General features: G+C 45.0%; 1 protein-coding gene across 1 annotated transcript in view; it reads left to right on the top strand.

Annotated features, from left to right (window-relative positions):
- The window catches only part of LRRCC1 (leucine rich repeat and coiled-coil centrosomal protein 1), a 297,998-nt gene that overhangs the window by 244,930 nt on the left and 37,014 nt on the right, over positions 1-16,054 (top strand). The window contains exon 18 of the mRNA XM_069220424.1: positions 9,691-9,826. Coding sequence (XP_069076525.1) covers positions 9,691-9,826 — 136 coding nt within the window. The remainder of the gene's footprint in view (positions 1-9,690; positions 9,827-16,054) is intronic.

The raw sequence follows: 16,054 nt of genomic DNA on the forward strand, positions 1-16,054 counted from the left end.
AAGTCTCCCGATAAAAATGATACCTCACTTGTGTGGGTAGGCCTAGCGCCCGCGACAGGAAATGCCCCAAAACAGAACGTGGACACATCACATTTTTTCATAGAATACAGTGCCTACCTGTGGATTTTGGCCTCTAGCTCAGCCGGCACCTGGGGAAACCTAGCAAACCAGCACATTTTTGAAAACTAGAAACCCAGGGGAATCCAAGATGAGGTGACTTGTGGGGCTCGGACCAGGTTCTGTTACCCAGAATCCTTTGCAAACCTCAAAATGTGGCTAAAATAACACGTTTTCCTCACATTTCGGTGACAGAAAGTTCTGGAATCTGAGAGGAGCCACAAATTTCCTTCCACCCAGCGTTCCCCCAAGTCTCCCGATAAATATGATACCTCACTTGTGTGGTTAGGCCTGGTGCCTGCGACAGGAATAGATCACACAACGGTCAATGTTGGTCCTTACGTGAGGCAGCTGTTGACCCTGGGGTGATCCATTCCTGACACAGGCACTAGGTGTAGGCACTCAAGTGGGGTAGTGTTTTTATCTGGACAGGTGAGGAGTCACTGGGTGGTAGGAATGTTGTGGATCCCAGCATATTCCTGTAGTTTGTGTGACAGAAATGCGAGAAAAATAGAGTTTTTTTTTCAACATTTCAGCTTTGTAGGGTATTCTGGGTAAGAAAACTTTGGGGAATCCACACAAGTCACACCTCTGTGGACTCCCCCCAATGTCTAGTTTCCAGAAATGTTTGGGTTTAGTGTGTTTCTCTATATGGCCGCCGAATCCAGGACCAAAAACACAGGTGCCTGCCTTACAAAACCAGTTTGTTTTGCCATAGACAATTTTGATGTCTCCACAATATGATTTGGGTGGTGGAATATGGGGCTGAACTAAATTGGTGAGCTCCCAAGAGAGCACTCTCTCTCTGCTTGCCGCCGCATTCACCTGCTCTCTGGGTTGGCCTAACCCACTATTACCCAGTTGCACGAACAGCTTGCGAAGGGACAGCAGGACTGTCCTCATCACCTCCCTCATAATGTACTGGAAGAGGAGTTTTCGAATGGGACTCCTCTGACTGAAAAATCACTCCCAGAGTCTGCGCCATTGTCCTATCCCTCAGATGCTGTCTCAGTATCTGATGTCTCAGTCTCTGATCCTATGTCAGAGCGGTCCTCTATAACCCGAGTGCAGGCAGCAGTCATCCATCAAGATGCCATCTCTGCTATTGGCTAAACCAGTGGTTCCCAAACATTTTCGACCCACGGCTCCCTTGATCTATTGGCCACTGGCTGCGGCTCCCCATTATGTTACTTTTTGTTGGCGGGTGGGGGATGTAAGCCTGGCCTAGGGAGTACATCCATTTTTCTCCCTGAAAAGAATTGGGATGACGCCAATGAAGGTATTGTAATTCTATATATAACTGTAAAAAATAAAAATGTAACAGTTGTTTAATTACAGCATGCATAGGGTTTTTTAGTAAGGGGAAAATATTGGTTGACGGTAACCCTAGTAAAATGGGCAGGTCTCATTTTTATGTAGTTATAACATAACTGTTTAAATATTGTGAAATGTAGAATCCCTTTAGTTGTGTTTAACCACCAGAGGGCGCTCAAGGACAAAATTAAAAAAGAGCTGCTACAACTGAGTAGTTTTATTTTGTACGAACTGGCCCAAGGGCTATAAATAGCTCAGTGGTTCCCAAACTGTGTGCGGCGCCCCTGGCTAGTTTTGATGGCGCACCAGCGAGCCGCGGCGCACAGATTGGGAACCACTGGGCTAAACTGTTGCTCTAAAACACTAGCCTACGTAGACAGTCACAAAATCGATGGTGTGTGTGAGATACGTACAACAGTAGAGGCCACCTTACCTGCGCTTCTTCCCTCAATCAGCACGTACTTTCAAGACACTCAAAAAACACCTTGTCACATACCATTCGTCACAGTCTTTAGCACCTCCTGCGCCCAGTCCAACAATCATTATTGGTGCTCCCACTCCCTCCTCCTCGGATTCCCTCATTACCACCCAGCAAAAGTGCCCTTCATCTCTCCATAGACTTTACTAATGTACTCCGCTATTTACATAAAATACAGATGTGCTCTTTGCAGTAGGCATATAAACCTTCTGCGCTTCTTTATGGCACTAAAACTGCCACTAGACAAGTCGGACCCTTCTCCCCCCAGGGAAACCACACACATATTGACAAAAGTGATATATATATGACAGCCAACCACCTGAAACTCAACTCAAGCAAAACCGAAATAATCCTCTTTGGCCCACACAAAAACACCTGGGACCCCCCATGGTGGCCCACCACGCTAGGCCCTGCACCCACCCCGCCAACCACGCACGCAACCTCAGCATCATCCTAGACTCCTCCCTCTCGATGACCCAACAAATCAACGCTCTTACCTCCTCATGCTTCAACAAACTCCGTCTACTGAAAAACATTCAAATGGATCCCCACAGAGACCAGAAAAACTGTCACTCACGCACTCATCAGCAGCAGGCTTGATTACGGAAACGCCCTCTACGCCGGCACCACTCTAAAACTCAAGCGCAAACTACACGCATCCAGAACTCAGCAGCACGACTCATCCTCGACCTCCGCCGACACCAACACATCTCTCCACACCTCAAATCCCTCCACTGGCTCCCCATTGACAAAAGGATCACCTTCAAGATCCTCATCCTCGCACACAAATCACTCCACAACACAGGCCCTGCCTACCTCAACGAGAGTCACATTCCACACCCTCACACGAAACGTCCGCTCAGCTGACCTCTCTCTCGCCTCTGTCCCCCGCATCAAACACACCACCACCGGGGGCAGATCCTTCTCCTACATTGCACCCAAAACCTGGAACGCACTCACAACCCACCTTCGCAAGACCCAAAACCTACTTCTTTTCAGGAAGGGCCTCAAAACCTGGCTTTTTGAACAGTGAACCTCCCAGCCCCTTTCCCTCCCCCCGTCCTCCCCCCCCAGCGCCTTGAGACCCTCACAGGTGAGTAGCGCGCTTTATAAATCTCTTTGATACAGATCTACCTCTATATATATATATATATATATATATATATATATATATATATATACATAGATATATCTATCTACATAGATATATACATAGATATATACATATATTTTTTTTTAGTAGTTGTATGGTTTCCTTGGGGGCCAAAATGGGGGCCAAACTGTTTCTGGCCCCCGATCGCAGCCCAGCTGCGATCGGGGGCCAGGAAACCGTTTCAGAAGGCCTCGTAAGAAAGGGGAGACTCTCCCCTTTCTTACGAGGCCTTCTGAAACTGTTTCTGGCCCCCGATCGCAGCACAGCTGCGATCGGGGGCCAGAAACAGTTTCAGAAGGCCTCGTAAGAAAGGGGAGAGTCTCCCCTTTCTTACAAGGCCTTTTCAAAGTGTTTCCTGGCCCCCCCGATCGCAGCTGTGCTGCGATCGGGGGAGCCAGGAAACCTGAAAGTGTTTCCTGGCCCCCGATCGCAGCACAGCTGCGACCGGGGGCCAGGAAACACTTTCAGGAAGGCCTCGTAAGAAAGGGGAGACTCTCCCCTTTCTTACGAGGCCTTCCCGAACGTGTAAAAGGCCGTTTTCCCCATCAAAGCAGGAAGCGGCCTTTGATAGGGAAAACTCCTTTGCAACGTCAGCGTGCCTCGCACCTAAGCGGTTAAGAGTCAACTCTTGAGTTGTCTACTGAAGATAAGAAAGTTATCTTTGGATCTTATTTTGGGGGGTTGGGGGGTAAAAAGTTCCATAGTTTGGCTGCTTGACCAGAGAAGTATGTGCCACCTATATTTTTTCATGTATGGTGGAATTTTGAGGCAAAGTACCAATCTAGAGCAGAGTTAGCTGTGTTGAATGTATTTGGTGATTTTATTCCTGATAAAAAGCGGCCCTGTTCCATGTATCGCTTTGTGGGTAATACAAAGCAGCTCGAATGTAGATCTTCTGACAACTAGTAGCCAATGTACTCAGGCAGGGGAGATGTGGGCTTGTGGCTTCACATGTAAGAGTAGTCTGGCAGCAGAGTTCTGAATTGGTAGTAGTCTTTTCATAGTTGGTAAAGATGATCTTTGGTAGAGGATTGTTAGACCTGGCGTCCTTGGTGTAGTTTCCGCTGTCTTTTTTGCCTCTGCTTCCTATGTTTTGACTGTGTGCTGGACTTTGTTTTTGGTGGTTTTGGTACCCTGGGCACTTTACCACTGCTGACCAGTGCTAAAGTACAAGAGTTTCCTGTTTAAATTGTATGTGTAATTGGCTCTTTCAATGATTAGCATATTTTATTTACTAGTAAGTCCCTAGTAAAGTACACAAGAGGTGCCCAGGGCCTGTAAATCAAATGCTACTAGTGGGCCTGCAGCACTGGTTGTGCCACCCACATGAGTAGCCCCGTAAACATGGCCCAGACCTACCACTGCAGTGTGTGTGTGTGTGCAGTTTTAAACTGCCAGTTCAACTTGGCAAGTCTATCCACTTGCCAGGCCCAAACATTCCCTTTTTATACATGTAAGGCACCCCTAAAGTAGGCCTAGGTAGCCCCATGGGCAGGGTGCAGTGTATGTTAAAGGTGGGACATGTACTGATGTGTTTTACATGTCCTAACAGTGAAATACTGCCCAATTCGGTTTTCATTGTTGCAAGGCATTTCTCTCTTGTAGGTTAACATGGGGACTGCCTTTAAATATCTTTTAAGTGCAGTTTCCCATTGAGAGCAAATAGAGATATGGAGACTCAGAATAACTTTTGGTAAAGTTGTTTTTTAAATTGTCTGTTTGAAAATGCCACTTTTGCTTAAACTATTCTGTGACTCTGCAGACTTGTGTATTCCCTGTCTGGGTCAGGCTGACAGTTTGGCTGTTTTTGATTCTCCAATAGATAGTGACACAAAGGGAGCTGGGGTGCAGCCTGCATGACCTGATGGATCATTTGGGCTAGAGTGGAGGGAGGAGCTGACACACCTGAATTGGCTGTGCCTGCCTGCACACAGTGCAGTCTCCAACCCCGTGGTGTGTGTCTGGGGCCAGGCCTGGGCAAGGCAGGATATTTTGAACAACAGAAACTTTCCTTTGAAGTTTGCCTGCTTCAAAGGCAGAAAAGGGTATAAGTAGTGGACCCAGAATCCCAGATGTTTAGATTACTTCTCGAACCAAGAGGAACATCTGCTAAGGAGAAGAGCTGAGCAGGAGTGTTGCCATTGTGCTGGGTTGGCCCGCAGTTGCTGCTTCTGCCTGAAAAAGGACCAAGACTGGACTTTGTGGTATATTCCTGCTTGTGAAGTGTCTCCAGTGGCTTGGACTGAGCTTCCGTCCTGTTTTGAAGTCTCAGGCCCATCATAGATTTCCTCTGCCAGCACCTGGACTCTCTGCTGAGACAAGTGGGGCCCTATCCAGCCCATGAGCCCTTGAAATGTGAAGCCGGTAGAACAAGGACTGAAATCTACGCATAGGAAGCTGAAAACTTTGATGTATCACCTGCACCGCGGTTGTAAAAAAGACGCGCCACCCACCTCGTGGCTGTAATCGACGCACCACCTGCATCGGGGCTGGGAAATCGATGCATCACCTGCATGGCGGCTGTAGAAATAACGCAACATCCACTTGCGGCTGCTGAAAACTATGCAAGCCCCACGCAGCGCAGTTTTCCATCAGTGTGGCCTGATTTCTCACGCATCATCACTGGGCATCAAAATCAACGTGAACCTGCGAGTAGCTGAGGTTCCCCGTCCAGAAATTGACTCATCACTCTCTTGCAGGAGAGAAAAACCAACGCATCGCCTACCCGACCTGAGAAGAAACAACACACGACCTCTTGCGAGTAAGGAATCGACGCATTGCTGACTTTTCCAACGTACACTCGCCTGTGCTGCTATATATTTGACACAAACGTGGTACTTTGTGTAACAACAAGATTTCCACTGTTTTCTATGGAGTAAGACTCTTTTTGCTTTAAAAAGTCATAACTTGACTTGTGTATGTTAGAGATAGATATTGCCTAATTTTCTAAACTGGTGAGGTGTCCGTTTTGTAGTGTTTTCACTGTATTTGTGTGTTTCAGTACAATTGGTTTACATATTGCCTCTCAGATAAGCCTGAGTGCTTTTGCCAGGCTACCAAGGAGGTGAGCAGGGGTTGTCTTAGGAGTGTGACTCCCTTATCTTGACTAGAGTGAGGGTCCTTGCTTGGACAGAGTGCAAACTGACTGCCAGCCAGAGACCCTTTTTCTACCAAGGCTGTTGCCGTAGTCTGGTTTGGACAGAACAAGAGGGATAGTAGCCTGGACGTTGTGTGGAAGTCCTAGGTGGGGGAAGATGTGTCGGAGTTATATAGTAATGAAGCTAGTTTGTCCACTTGTGCATTAATTGATAGCTTGGAGTCTATGGTAATTCTGAGGTTTCTTACTTCCTTAGATACTTTAGGCCATGTTCCCAGACAGTCAGGCCAGGCGGCGAGTAGGTCATAATTTTTCCAGTCGCCGTTTTGGAAGCATTCAATTTGTGATGGCACCATGTCATCCACCAATCAATGGCTCTGAGATAACTGAACATTTTGTGAGTTTCCAATGCCTTTGGGCCATTCCAGTTTAAGTAGTATTTATGTTTCATCTGCATATTTGTAGCGTGTGAGGTGAAATTAATTGATCAGTGCTGTGTAATGACTTTATGTAGATGTTGAAATGCATGGGTGAGATGATAGAGCTTTAAAGACCCCCTGTTTTTGTGAAGTACGGTTTGGATGAGAAAGGAGGATTATGGATGCCATTTGTTCTGTTTTGAAGGTTTGATATAATCCAGTTGAGAGCAGTCCCTCTATGCCAGCTTCGTAGTCTTTGTATTAGAGTGTCCTGGTCAACTGCGTCAGAGACAGCTAAGAGGTCCAACAGTAGTAGTGCAGCAACGCCGTTCCTGTCAACTGTGTTCTTCAGATCATCCCAGATGGTAATGGGGGCAGATTCTGTGTCTCTTCCTGGATGGAATCTTTTTTGGAAGTCTGAAAGTATGGAGGTATCTTCAATGAATTATGACATCTGGGCAAATGCTGTTCTTTCTATCAGTTTGCCTAGGAAAGGTCCATTTGAAATCGGTCTGTAGGTGTTAAGTGGGTTCAGGTTTGTTTTCTTTAGTAATGGGCGTATTAATTATTTTTTTTAGGTCTTCTGGAAATATTGGTGTAGATAAGGAATCGTTGATGATTCTTCTTACTGGTGTGGCAGAAGAGGTGGGTAGAAGAATTTTCTTGGAGGTTTGTGGTGGGCATGGGACAGAAGGGCTGCTGGCAGGCCTGCTTGCTTTGACCAGATCATAAATTCATTGTGTGATATTCGTTGGAAGGATTGCAAAGGCAGAGTTAGCCTACTCTAGGTATTTTTGGGAAAAGTGTTGGTTCTGGTGCTTTTCTTTTGTTTTAAATAGGAGTCCAACGTGTCTGCTTTGGTTGTGTAATGATTTGCCAGTGTGTCTGTGAATTCTTGAGTGATTGGATGAGCTCCTTCTAGGCAGTTTAGTTTACAAACTTCAGTGAGAATTTTATTGATCTCTTTATTTGCACATTTAGAATTTTGAGTTCTATCTGGATAGTATATTGCTGACTTGTAGAATCTGTTAAGTTTCTGTAGTTAAATTTTGTCTTGATTGTTTTGAGCCAGGTACATTGTAGCTTTCTAATTTGCAGTTTTATCTCCTTTAGCTCAGTATTTCTTTAAGGTGCCTGTTTTCTTTTGTCCTGTTTTGTTCTTAGTGGTATTAGGATATCAACAGCTTCTTGTAGCCTCTCATATAGTTTTTGAACGAACTTTATTGTGCCTGGATCTGTATTGTATGTTATTTGTGTTTGCAAGTGTTCAAAACTGAGTTTGTTCCACAGTTGATTGGTGGCCGCATGAAAAGTGGCTTTAGGTGCGTTGCTTTGTGTTGTTTCATGTTGGAAAGCAAGCAATTGGTGGTCTGACCGTGTAACTGGAGTAAGAGTTTGCGAAGTAACTAGTTCTGCATTTGCAAAAGTGACATCAAGGATTTGTCCAGCTATGTGTGTGTGTGGGTTTGTGAACAATCTGATGCAGGTTGAGAGTGTATAGGCCAGTGATGATTGTTTTTGGATGGGGCATATTGGCTTTGTCTAACAAAATCTTTAAGTCACCAAGAATGCATAGGTTGGAGTGCAGTGTTAACAGGTTTGAAACTGTATCTGGAAGTGTGTCTGGTAATGTTGCATTGCTAGGTGGAGGTCTGTAAAGGAGTAGGAAGTTACAGGATGAAGATGGTTTAGGGTTGCATCTGGTGAACATGACCTCACAACCTTGTATGGATATGTTGTCAGCTTTAGTGACATTTAATGGGTGCTTGAATACAACAGCTAGGCCACCTACTCAGTTGCCTGTACAATTTTATGTGATAGTTTGATAGCATAGAGGAACAGCTTCATGCAACACTGGAGCCATGTCATCTCCTAACCATGATTCAGTTATGAAGAGCAAGTCAGGTTCTGTGTCAGTGTTCTGGGTCATAGATGTGATGCTTGTTTTTTTTAGAATGATCGAGCATTTATTATTAGGCAGTTTAGAGAATGTGTGTTTTGGTGATGGTGTGACTTTGTTTTGTAGAAGAGTGAGTAGCATTTTGTGGACTTGAGCAGGTGTGCTGGTATTAGCTGTATACGGATAGCTATAGTGTAGTTTTTTAGTATCGTATTCATTGTTTACCAGGCTAAGAAAGCATTTTGATGGGTCTGTGTTTGTTTGTAGGTGGTGGAGATGATGTTGGATGGAAAATTATTTTGGATACACTCTAAAGCTGTTTCTGTGATTTTTGGCCTGTTAAGTGATATGCCATAGTATATACTGTGTTGTATGATCCAGTTGGGTGCTGAGAAATCTGACTATCTTTAGCTTTGGTGGTGAGTTGATCTCTAATATTGGTTGTCACAATTTCCATCCCTCAAATTAGTATGGATACTGTTTGGTGAATGTGAAGATTTGAATTCCCAAATGTTGCATTTTGTTGGGTTTCCCTTTCACTGACCTTACTCTGGTAAAGGAGAGTTGAATTGCCTGTATTTTGCTACTATGTAGGGGTCCGTTTATTTTTGATGCTTCAGTCATTGGTTCATTATTCCCTTAGCCAAGTGTTCATTGATAATGCCCATGATTTCAGAAAGAATTGCTTCTTGCCTCGCCAGGGACAGTAGGTAATTTATTAGGACAATCACAATACTATACAATGTGAGGGTGAGCAGGAATCCGCCATCCAGAAGATACACTTTTTTTTTTTTTTTTTTTTTTTTTTTTTTTTTATGCCAGCGTCCTTCCCTTCTCCTTTTTTTCAGATTCAGGTGAACATGGTGGATGTCTGATACCCACCCCTGCTGTGCAATGGCGAATTACAATGCTGCAGAGTCTGCTTGATGCTTTAACAACCACATCATCAGCGTCTCTCACAACTCTGAAAGGAAGATCCAGAAGTTGTACATTAGGACCTTAAAATATTTACGGAAGCAGTCATAAATTAATATTTATAGGCCTCTGCTGATTCTCTTTTTTTTCCACCGGCTGTCCCTGCCTTTAATGTTATTTACAAGCAGTGAATATTCCACCACATTAACAGAAAATTGTGATAAATTTATGGCATATGTGCAGTCATGACTGAAGTTTTGTTTAGTGCACAAATTTTAATAGACAAATATTTTTCAGAATTGTAGTGGAAAAACTTCACTCTGTTGATGACGCGTTCAGAAGACAGCTTGAATCCGTGGTAGCTTCTCATCAAGCAGAACTTATCCAACTCTCGAACGAAAAACAGAAAGAAATTGAAGCAGCAAATGAAAAGGTAACCTAGTCCATTTTTCGTCAGTATAAAAATGCATGAAAACCATCACAGCTGAGTACATTCTTAATCCGTAAAGTCCCTCACATGCTATTGGACGTGTACGCCTTACCAGAGTGTCCAGGCTGCAGTGATATCTGGATCCTTGGTAATGAATTTTGGTCATGGTTAAGCACAGATCGTGTGTGTGCCATGACCTAGGCCTTTCTCATCTATTTTTGTCTTGCTTAGACAGGGAAGGATGCCTAAAGCACTACCATTGTGTAGTGGGAGGCTACTGCCTTCACTCAGGGTAAAGTAGCACAAGTGAAATGGTGGCAGCAGAATGTGTTTTAAGTAATCTTGATCAATAGAGTGAAAAGGACTTTTTACCTGTGTCAGAAGAGTGGGGCCTAAAGGGCCTACTCATGTTCCTTTGTGGTTTGCTAAACTCACCCTTGCCCTACATTATGTAAATTGAAACGCCAGGCAGTGCACCAGTGTTTACATATGCGCACTGGGATGTATTGATATCAGTGAGTGTAGCCATACATGGAAGGCACCTCGTGTTTTTGTTAGCACGCTGAGATGTATGGTGCAGTACATGGAAGCCTGCATGCATAGGTTGAGTGTGCATGTCGGGATGTTTATGTGCATGTGAAGGGCAAAATACAAAGACGCCTTTGAGGTCCATTTAGAGAGCCCCAGATCCTGTTGGAGAAGCATGTGGGGGTGGAGGAACAACACCCCCACACCCACTCCAAACAAATATGTGGATTGCTTCCTTCCTGAATGTCGGCTGGGACACTGGAAGTAGGAGTAGACAGGCCCGTTCTTCAAATGGGCTTTTCGATTGTGAAAGAGGGCACTGGTCAAATGGGCCTGGGCACATCTCAGAAAGAGGATGGGGCTGATAAGAGAATCATAAAGAGTAGGGATGGGGGCCTTTGCATTCTTTTCATAAACATATGTAATTGAGGTTGACATTCAGGTGTGATCATCTAGCCTCTCCCATGGCCTGTGTTTTGGGGCTATCAAGTTTGGAGACACTTCTGCTGTGACAGACTTCTATCTGGAAGAAGGTTAAGACAGAGGAGTGGATATTTTATAGTAGGCAACTCCATTTTAAAGTAGGCAAAGACTCAGACACTAAATTACATTTATGTTTGGAAACAAGCAAATTATGACAAGGGGAGCTTAAGCCTCCCAGCTGTGTGAAACTAAAGCTGTTCATCAGTGTGGAGAAGCTCAGTACTACTACTTCTGTCTGTTGTGTCCAGGACTGGGGACTGAGGGCATGCCTGTCTCCCTGGTGGGTGAGTTGACAACACTCAGGAGAATCGAGAACACTCGCCCAGGAGCCTTGAGCATCAGCTTCTGCCTGATGAAGACCAGTGGGCCCTGTGAAGTGTTCTCCTAGCGGGAGCGAGGTCCAGTCGTGATTCTGCCGCATTCCGGGAAGTGGAGTGTAAGATTCTGGAATCGGTGCACCGTTAGGTTACCTACCCGTATTTGTAATGGTGACCACCACATGCAAGGTGGGCTGCATTGATTAGTGTTAGAAATGGGGTCTTTGGTTGGCAGTCAGGTTACCCCCTGTCCAAGCAAGGACCCTCACTCTGGTCAGGGTAAAAGAGAATCACCCTCAGCTAACCCCTGCTTTTACCCCCTTGGTAGCTTGGCACGAGCAGTAGGCTTAACTTCAGAGTGCTAGGTGTAAAGTATTTGTACCAACACACACAGTAACTTAATGAAACACTACAAAATGACACAACACAGGTTTGGAAAAATAGAAAATATTTATCTAAACAAAACAAGACCAAAACGACAAAACTCCACAGTACAAAAGTCAAATTATCACTACAAATGCAAAAAAAGTCTTCATGTAATTTTAAACACAACTCTAACGCTGTTAGAGTGAAAATGTATCTTGGGTGTGTCAAAAATAACCCCGTACGGGCAAGTGTGTGTCAAAAAGGGCTTGCGATGCGTCAATATCACTCACAATTGAGACCTTGCGTTTATTCTCCTTCAGTCGGGTTGGCGTGATTCGTTTCTTCTCTCCGCAGGAGAGCAATGCGTCAATCCGGTCAGCACTCTCGGGTCCGGGCAGGCCTTGCATCGTTTTTACACTCCCAGCGGTATTTGTGTCGGATGATCCAAAAACCACTCAGTGCGGGTTGCGATCTCACCAGCCTCCGTCAATGATGCTGTGCGTCGTTTCTCCAGCCCCTGGCTCTTCGGGTCGCGTTGCAGACAAGCATCGATTTATTTATTTATTTATTTTTTACAGATGCTAATCAGAGTTGCTTTGATCTTTTCCCCGCAAGGCGTTCTGTGTGTGGATTTCTTCCTCTTAGGCTGCCAGCTTCTCCTTTCAGGGTCCCAAGAACTGGAGGGGTACCACTTGGCAGAGTAGGAGTCTCTCCAGAGACTCCACGTGCTGGTAGAGGGAAGTCATTGCTGTCCCTGTGACTTCAAACAACAGGAGTCAAGCTCTAAATCAAGTTTTTGGAGAGTTCTTCACAAGAAGGAAGGCAACACAAAGTCCAGTCTTTTTCCTCTCGCACAGGCAGAAGCAGCAACTGCAGGATAGCTCCACAAAGCACAGTCACAGGCAGGGCAGCTCTTCTTCCTCAGCTCTTCAACTCTTCTCCAGGCAGAGGTTCCTCCTGGTTTCCATCTTATACCCATTTGGCCCTTTGAAGTAGCCCTATGTCAAGGAGACCAGATCCTCAGGGCTTGCGCATGTTCCCAACATGTCCACCTTTTGGCAGCTCCAAACTCCACTAGTTATATAGCATAGAGTTAAAGAATGGCCAAGTGGGGGAATGGGTTTTGGGTTGGGAACAGCTGGGAAGGAGACCTGTGGAAGCAAGAGTTAAACAACACAATTGCAAGATTAATCACAATGCCTTTCAATAAGTTTTGTTTCAAATAAAACACTTATGCTGAAAACATGAATGGCCTAAGGCTTCACTATAACTAGGCCTCAAGAATTTAGGTACCTGGAAATCAAGAAAGGTTATGCAAGGTTTTCACATGAACACTCCAGAATTAGCATATTATATTTTGAACAATAAACTCTCTCCAAAATACTGCTTACAACAATCTCTGCATTGTAGCAAGAATCAAAGAGCACATGTTTTTTTCTCTACATGAATGAACTCTTCAAATACCATGAATAACAGTTCTACGTCACTCTTTGATTAAGAGTTTCAAGACTTAAATGTTCAGGGAATATTGTGCACTTTAATCAAAACTGCTCATCTAAGTTTCAATGTCTAGAAATGATTGCGCACTCCGCCGATCTGTATTTCAAAAGTTAAGCACCAGGAAAGAATCGCGCACTCTGTTGCCGATTCGAACATCTAGATTTTTATGCAGTGAAATGATTGCGCACAACGCCGATTCATGATTCAAGATTTAAATGCAGGGTAAGAATCGCGCACACTGGTGCCGATTCGGAATTCACAATTCAAAGGCCATGAAATGATCGCGCACACTGCCGATCTGAATGGCAAGAAATAAGTGCCTGGAAAGAATCGCGCACACTGTTGCTGATTCAGAATTTACAATGCAAATTCCATGAAATGATCGCGCTCACGCAGTTTCAAGTTTAGGCCCAAAACTCGAATGTCACGGAAACGGAGTTGGGGGCCTAACCCGACCTCAGCCTTACTGCCCTGCCTGAAGATCACCAAATAAGCAAGTGCAGGCCTTAAAATGACTGGATAGGCCTCCGGGACAGGAGCTCTGGAAAATGCTGCTGCTCTGCACCGGGACCTCTGAATAGTGAGCACGTGGAGCTGGGCTGGCTCCCTTATATAGAGCCAAGCCCCACCCACGAGCCACACCCAACCATGCTGCAAGAAAGGCTTCTAGAAAGTCTTGGAATAAAGGACCACACCCTGTAGTCCTGCAAACAAGCCTTGCAAATGAACAATGAATTACAAACCGCATTAATGACTTTTCAAGGTGAAAACTCTGCAATGCAAAAGGTTAGCATACTGCATAGAAACACAATGCATGAAATATGCCTCTGCATAAGGACTGTTTTTTTGCATTTACATTGCCCGTAGAGCGCACACTGTCCTGATGTTGACAGCCTACTTCAAAGCAAAGTCTCTCTTGTTTGTGAAATCCTGCCTTGCCCAGGCCAGACACACACCAGGGGTTTGGAGACTGCATTGTGTGAGGGCAGGCACAGCCCTATCAGGTGTGAGTGACTACTCCTCCCCTCTCTCCTAGCCCAGCTAGCTCATCAAGAAATGCAGACTACACCTCAGCTCCCTTTGTGTCACTGTCTAGTGAGAGGTGCAACCAGCCCAACTGTCAAACTGACCCAGACAGGAAATCCACAAACAGGCAGAGTCACAGAAATGGTTTAAGGAAGAAAATGCTCACTTTCTAAAAGTGGCATTTTTAAACACACAGCCTTAAAATCAACTTTATTAAAAGATGTATTTTTTAATTGTGAGCTCAGAGACCCCAAACTCCACATGTCTATCCGTTCCCAAAGGGAATCTACACTTTAATCAGATTTAAAGGTAGCCCCCATGTTAACCTATGAGAGGGACAGGTCTTGCAACAGTGAAAAACAAATTTAGCAATAGTTCACTGTCAGGACCCATAAAACACATTACTATATTTGCTACCTTAACCATACACTGCACCCTGCCCTTGGGGCTACCCGAGGCCTACCTTAGAGGTGTCTTACATGTAAGAAAAGGGAAGGTTTGGGCCTGGCAAGTGGGTAGACTTTCCAATTCGAATTTACAGTTAAAACTGCACACACAGACGCTGCAGTGGCAGGTCTGAGATATGATCACAGAGCTACTTATATGGGTGGCACAACCAGTGCTGCAGGCCCACTAGTAGCATTTGGTTTACAGGCCCTGGGCACCTTTACTTCACTTTACTAGGGACTTACTAGTAAATCAAATGTGCCAATCATGGATAAACCAATTAGCCATACAATTTACACAGAGAGTATATGCACTTCAGCACTGGTTAGCAGTGGTAAAGTGCTCAGAGTTCAAAAGCCAACAGCAAAAGGTCAGAAAAAATAGAAGGCAGGAAGCAAAAAGATTGGGGATGACCCTGGATAAGGAAAAAGGTCCAAAAATTAGGCTGCCTTCCATGTGCGTAGTTTACATCCCCAGTGTGCCAAGTGGCGGCTGCATTGAAGAGTAAGGGTCATCACCCTGGTGCCATACTACAACAAGAGGAAGGCCGTAGCCCTGTGCAGCGTCATGACCTGTTCAGTCACCTTGTTGTACTATGCGACCGCTGTATGCCAGGAGGGGGCCGTAGTGCAGATTGAAGGTCGTCACCCTGATGTATTGCTGTAACAAGAAGAGGGTCGTCGCTCTGTGCAGTGCTGTGAACTGATTAAGCAGTCACGCTGTGCAACCCCCTTATGCCACGAGGGGGTCATGCTGAAGCAGCTGCCAAGTAGAAGTGGATTGTGGTACCCCCAGATGAAGACTAACAAGTCGCCATTGAACCCATGGGTACCTAGGACCTACCTTTTGATTGAAAAAGACTTACCGATGATGTGAGAAATTCCACGGACACCTACTGCCTCAACCAGAGCATCTCGTAGTCTGCTCATTATTGGCCACAGGCGCATGCTCGGAAACTACAAACTAGTGAGAGCAGGTAAGACTGAATACTTGGCTGCCGGGCCTTGGTAAGAACTTGCTCTGACTTACGCGCTATGGTGAAGGGACTCCTTGACTTTCTTGCAGCCATTGGGCAACTTCTTGAACTCACTAGTCAGGCCTAGCTTAGATGTCGCCTCACGTAAATGGGGAATAACCACTGTCCTTAGAGCAGTAAGGGTGGCTCGAGGACTGAACCATGTAACGCTAGTGTACTTACCTTATGAAGAGTGTGTTTATTATTTTTTTGTTTACATGAAAGCAAATATTTGAATGGACAATCATTTATTTGGGGTTACTGGAAGTATTTTGAGTTGTGAGCTTGTATTCACAATATATATATATATATATATGCATTCTCCTCGAGAAGCCTTGGACTGCTCAACTTGCACTACCACGTAGTTCAGTGCTGAAAGGGTACTAGCCCAGTTGCTCAGAGCCCATAGAAGCCCGTCCCTGGGACTTCAAGAATAAAAGGCCATAACTTCCTCTGCTGGGCCCAGTAGCTTCTGCTTATACTGTGGCCCAATGAACGGTGTTCTGATAACTTTAAAATGTAAACATTATGATTTTAAACTAGTTTTGT

The sequence above is a fragment of the Pleurodeles waltl genome, chromosome 2_2 (genome assembly GCF_031143425.1).
Source record: "Pleurodeles waltl isolate 20211129_DDA chromosome 2_2, aPleWal1.hap1.20221129, whole genome shotgun sequence".
NCBI lineage: Eukaryota > Metazoa > Chordata > Amphibia > Caudata > Salamandridae > Pleurodeles > Pleurodeles waltl.